Source organism: Siphateles boraxobius, unplaced genomic scaffold (assembly GCF_051911475.1).
Source record: "Siphateles boraxobius isolate OS27281-9 unplaced genomic scaffold, OSU_SipBor_1 130, whole genome shotgun sequence".
Classification (NCBI taxonomy): Eukaryota; Metazoa; Chordata; class Actinopteri; order Cypriniformes; family Leuciscidae; genus Siphateles; species Siphateles boraxobius.
Window position 1 is genome coordinate 28,937,434 of NW_027508734.1, and position 6,000 is coordinate 28,943,433.

The 6,000-nt window shown below is 38.1% G+C and overlaps 1 protein-coding gene across 15 annotated transcripts in view; it reads left to right on the forward strand.

Moving 5' to 3' along the window:
* Positions 1-6,000, forward strand: part of dgkza (diacylglycerol kinase, zeta a) — a 114,025-nt gene extending 108,025 nt beyond the window's left edge. For all 15 annotated transcript variants that reach the window (XM_077229143.1, XM_077229144.1, XM_077229146.1 and 12 more), the window contains one exon: positions 2,446-6,000. In XM_077229143.1, coding sequence (XP_077085258.1) covers positions 2,446-2,562 — 117 coding nt within the window. In that variant the 3' untranslated portion in view covers positions 2,563-6,000. The remainder of the gene's footprint in view (positions 1-2,445) is intronic.

Below are 6,000 nucleotides of genomic sequence, written 5' to 3' on the forward strand. Positions count from 1 at the left end.
TCATTTACTCTCCTTTAACCGGATTTCATTCCAAGTCCATAAGACTTGGTTACTCTTTGTAAAACATCATATAAAGCAATTGTATCTCTTCACAAGACTTGGATTAAACTGCTAGATTCAAATGGATTTGTTCCACAATGCCTTTATGACCTTTTTTGGATCTTCTAAGTTTTAATTTGCTTTCAATGGAGGGACATAAATCTCTCAGGTTTCATTAAAAATTCATCTTAATTTGTGTTTAGAAGAATAACCAAAGTCTTGGGGGTTTGGAACGACATGAAGGCGCGTAAGTGATGACATGTTTGGCTAAAACATCCCTTCAATGTTTTCAGAGGTCTACTTAAAAGCATAGAATGAAGTCTCATGACCAGGGCTGTGTTTCCCAAAAGCAATGTAAGCCTAAATTGATCGTAGAACAATTGCCACTAGTGGTCTCAATGTATCTCAACTTAGGCTTACGATGCTTTTGGGAAACACAGCCCATGTCTGATGCTGACAAAAACATAAGGGGAAATAATGTCATAGCTTTGAGTATATCTATTGACATCCTGTCAGAAGTTTGTGTTTGATATGAGAATTTAGGAAGGAAAAATTTTGGTGAGCTCTGAATACAGATTCATGCCAAGCCGATCCATTTTTAATTTTTATTTTTTTAAACATTTGTGGCTTTTGGATCGGTCTCATTTTGGTTGCAGCCCTCCAGCTGGTCTCTATCCCTGAACGTCTCTGTTAGTCAGTGCTGACTAAGACCTCCACATGAAACAGGGAGCCATTCTTCCCCCCAGCAGCCCACCCTCTCCCCCGCTCACCTCCACAGAGCCAGCCAAGAGATTCAAGCTCTCCTGCAGCACTTCTGATTGGTGTACCGCAAAATTACACACAGCTGTAGACACACTACACTCTAATTACTGCCTCTCTTCCTTCAGAAGACACGTCAATTTTAAAAACTACTCATTTGAAGAGATCTATGAGGGAATGATTTTCCACAAAGCACAAAAATCTCATTTGTGGTGAGAACTCTCAGCAGTACTGTCCATCGCTCTTGCTCGATCTCATTTCCCCCTGTAGCTTTGTGCCTTTGCACCACTGGGGCTTACTGTAAGAGTCTGCTCTAAAGCTCACAGCAGTCTAACAGACCTTTCCCAGCTCCCATCTGATAAATGTGTGAGACGGCACTGATTGTGTCTCCTGGGTGCAGACGGACTCTAGTCTGTCTGACAGCCTTCAGTTCTATCTATGTAATTATCAGTAACTCATGTGCTGTTGAGGGAGATGAAATGTGTAAAGTCACCAGTCTGACACAGTCTGAGAACGGACCGAAATGAAGATTTTTCTCTTCAGAGGATATCCCATGATTTTCATCTGCCCTCTTCAGGGAGACTGTCCTCCTATGCTCTAGACAGACTCGAACTGATCAAGACCTGATTTAGTGGTGCCATTTTCCTGGACTGTGGTCTGTTGCCTTTAACAGCTCCATCAGCACTTTTCTGTTCTGCTTTCCATCAAATCTTAGGATCCTGCACTCATTCAATCCAGAAAACATCATATCCAGGATAGAGTGACTCATCGTTCATTTCCCTGTGATGATGCGCAATCCTCCTCTCCAACTCTCCTCCCTCTCGCTTTCTTTCCTCTGTTTCTCTTAGGGTCTATCCATCTGTCTTTGTCTTTATATAATAAGCATCCCCATTATCCTTTCCATCATTTTTTTCCCTTCTCTCCTTTGCGACTTGTATGAGAAAGGATGCATGCTGGTTTTTAAAAGCGCTATAAAAGTGTGATTATATTTCTGTTCGGCATGCCCTGCAGGGATAAGTATCTCAACCACAAAGCTGTTTTTATTTTTTTCTCATGTGTAACTCGTCTCTTTTAGTTCATCATGGCTAATATTCTCCGTTGTGCTTGCTACAGGACTCTGTCGTTTTTGACAGCTTTTCCAGAACTGGCCTTTGTCTGCATGTGAAAGGCTGAAAATGAAGGGATGCAGCACCACACTTGCGTAGTATGAAAGGGTGCTGGTGGCCGCTCGTACTGTATACGAACAAAAGCAGCTTCATCTGTGCCACAATAATGAAAACGCCTGGCGGGCAGTTTGAGTGCTCTCAGCTCTGTTAGGAACAGTCCAGGCCTTTCTCTCAGTCTCTCTGCACCAGGTCTGCCTGCAATTAACAACAATTACTGTTGAGCAATGCTGGCACCAACAACATGGAAAAACAGAGGCGTTTTCTGAGAACATGTTTACCTTTAGAGGCTCTGTGTAATCTTTGATTTCCCTTCTTCATTGTTCATGAAAATCCCTAATTAAGGCCTGGAGCAACCATAGATATTTTCTGTGTATTTTGCTTCAGTTCACGAAGAGCAGTTTAATTATAAACTATGCTAAATTTCTTTTGAACTTTTCCAGCATTTGTTGTGTTTGGACTTAACGTGTCTCTTCATTTCCAGGGCGATACTCCAAAGCATCGTGCCGAGAAGGCGGAAGATGCAGAACTCGCGGCATATCTTGAGAATCGCCAGCACTACCAAATGATCCAGCGTGAAGACCAGGAGACTGCAGTTTGACCTTTGACCTCTCGCCTCAACCAGTGTCGTCCTTTTTGTGCCAAAACAACAGTAACCAAAACTGAATCGCTATACCCATCGCAGGCTCTCTGGACTGCAGAAGGGGGGAGGGGGGAGGGGGATTCATTCCCAGAGAGGGGAGACGGTCGGACACTTGACTCTCTGAAGAGGTCCCTAGCTTTTATCAACATTCTCTGAATGACCTGTTGAACTTAATGTCTTGTATTTCATTGCACTGCCAAAACATCTTAGAGTTTGTATGTATGTATGAAACAGGATGCAGAATTCTCTCCATGTTAATGCACTCAAGTTTGCTTTTCTAGTTTGACAATGCTGAATTTTCGATGAATAGAATGAGGATCTGGAAGATGCCCATGGGCTGGTGAGGACAGTGCTGTGTGTGTGTCTCCTGACAGAGTCATCAGTGTCAGTAGAGTCAGGGCTATGGTGAATGCTCCAGCTGCACTTACAGCTACAGCTTCAGTATTGCTCGGTTATGGCTGAACTTTAGTCTGGTCAGTGGTCCAGAACTTGAACCGGAACTCGAAACAACATTTCAACATAGCTGACTTATTTCCTAATAACAGTAGAGCCATTAAATAATATGATGTTAATATGTAATGTAACTTTCTAGATTCCTCTGCACTGAAAGAGTTCAGGATGGTTCAAAGACTGGAATGTTTTCCTAGGGCCTTGGTTTTTAAGTATCAGAACGATTTAGATATTTTTCAGGGTTGTTTATGGGAAGGATTTTGCATTTTCATAGATTTCTGTGCAGTTTCTAATAAGAACATTTGGTACTGTAAATGTATGCGAGTAGCTTTCTGTTTAAGAGGCATTTTGCACTGTAGCTTCGATTGCCTTCTTTATTCTATAATATGGATTTATAATTGATGTACTAAATATAGCTTCTTTCCTACAATATTTTTAAGTAAATAGATGTTTATATAATTTGTAGCTATAAAAAAATATGGGTTGTCATGTTTGTATTATAAAACTCTGAAAATTGGAGTTTCAGCATTTTTCTTAATTCTTTGTGATAAACCAAGACACTCTATAAGAGTTTGTTTATTGTTTTGTTGTTGTTTTTTTTAGTATCTAATGTCTTAATACAGATTCAAGATTTTAGGATGCTAAAAATAAATATTGAAACATTTTGGCCTTGAAACATACGTATTTAATAATATTAGTCATTTATAATTTATTTCAGTAATGTACATCACAGAATGAAACTCTTCTCTGCCCAGAAAGTTTACTACTTCATTAATGATGTGACCCACTGGTTTTCATTGTATTTAAGTAAATACACTAGCATCTTTAATGCTCTTCATTAGCTGATCAGTTGTATTCTTTCTTTGGAAAGACATTGAAAAGTTTGAGTGTTTACACAACCATCCATTCAACCCTTTTACCCTGACAGCTATTTGACAGGAGTCTTGATGAATGACATCATATGGCAAACACGCTGAACTCACTGAACTCTTACATGGGACATGTCTTAATAAACATGGAATATGTCTTAATGATCGATTATGTAAAATCTGAAAGGTTTTTTTTTTGTGCCCTTTTTTATAGTGTAGAAAATTGGTTTCGTGGTCCATGATTTTTTTATATAATATTCCATCTGAAACCCCAGTGTAAAGGCTAAGAACCCATCTTGGTTTTGATGATTGGTGTTACTTAATAGCTCCTGTAATGGAAAAGCTGTTTAATGTTCGGGCAGACACTGGTTAACAGATGCATTCTGGGAGAGAACAAAGCTAGCAGGCTAGCTGAAACTGTAATTGGTTTTCTAGCTAACAGTACTTTCTATTCAATCATGCCAACTTCGTTCCTTTACCAAGGAATTTTGATCATTTAATTCTACTATTTGAGATAAACAGCCTACAGGAACCTCTCACTCTCTCAGAGATTGGGGGGATTAAGGGACAATTTTGCGAGTTTCAATTCATAATTATAACAATCCTAAAACTAGAGTTTTTCGGACTAATAAGGAGGACAAATGGCATAGATTTGCCCCAAATGTTTGAATTAATTTCTAAACACTTTTAGAGGAGACTTTTTCTCTTATGTACTGTAATAGTTGGAACAAATGTTGTCACTTAAATCTTAGAAAGCAGTTGTATTGAGTGTATGATATAACAAAACTCAGTTTGTTACAACTTTTTATTTCTCATTTAAAATATGCTAGAGCCTTGCTACAATACTATACTCTCTTTTTTCTCTCTCTCTGTTTCTGTAAAACTTGTAATTGATTTGGATTTTATTTGAAATAGATAGTCCATAGACATTTAACAGCATTCAATTTCTGATTTAGGTGATTTACAAATATTTGTATGTCCACAGTTCTGTACCTGATTATGAGCAATATGCATTTTGACTGGCATTGTGATGTTCTACTGCATGAACTCAGTCCACAACTATTAACTCAGTGAAGTGGATATTTTAATGGCCAGTTTTTATTTGTAGACTGGATTTAGCATATCGTTCTCACACCTCTAAGGGCAAACGAGTCTATGCCCTTGCATAAGCCCACTGTCACAGAGTTATTTAGTCTGGTGTTAAAATTTTATTTCACCCAGACTTTAATGATATGGTTATTTTGTTTAGTTATTGATTCATCTACTCTTTGGCACGTTGGGAGGAGATTGCGAGTGGTTCAGGCAGCATCATAATATTACACTTCAGTCTCCTCTGCTGTGATTTTTGTCCAACCAACAGATTGTGGTTATGTATATTACTTCACTATACATAATTCATACTTGCATGTTTTCTCAAGCAGCTATTTAGAGCTGGACCTTACGTGCCCTTTCTTATTAACACCAAGTTTTCAATGCATAGCTCACTTTAGCGTCTCTTATCATCAATACACTGTCAGCAAACATTCATTACATGCATCTAATATCCTGTTTTACTTCATATGGTAGAGACACTATTGAACACTTGCAACATTATTATCAATAAACACCCCTTTATACTCTATACTGCATTATTACTTAAGAGATTAGATTTTTGGAGAAATTTCCATTCTGTTATGAAAATATTTTTACTTTCAAAGGGCAAAGCAATGTAATATGTATGTATTTTGAATTTCTGAATGTGTTTTGTTGCTGTGTATTTTCTCGCTCAATTAAGCTCTTAAGCCTTTAGCTGTCGAGATGCATGAAAGCAGTAAGAAAAGGGAAGAACTGTCTCTTTCCTTGATTTACAGGGAAAATAACCTGACGTTGACACTAAAGTGTGTCTAGTTTTAGGTTGTTTTTTTGTTGCAGTGCAATTTAAAGAATTTGTTTGATGTTTTGATAATGAGAAAGCAGAAAGCATGGGTTCCAGTGCAATACAATATATTGGGTTTTAAGAAATGTTTCATGAATTTTCTGTTCTGTAACAATATGTACTGTCTGGTTATTAACATAATAAAGCATACTGAATATTTCA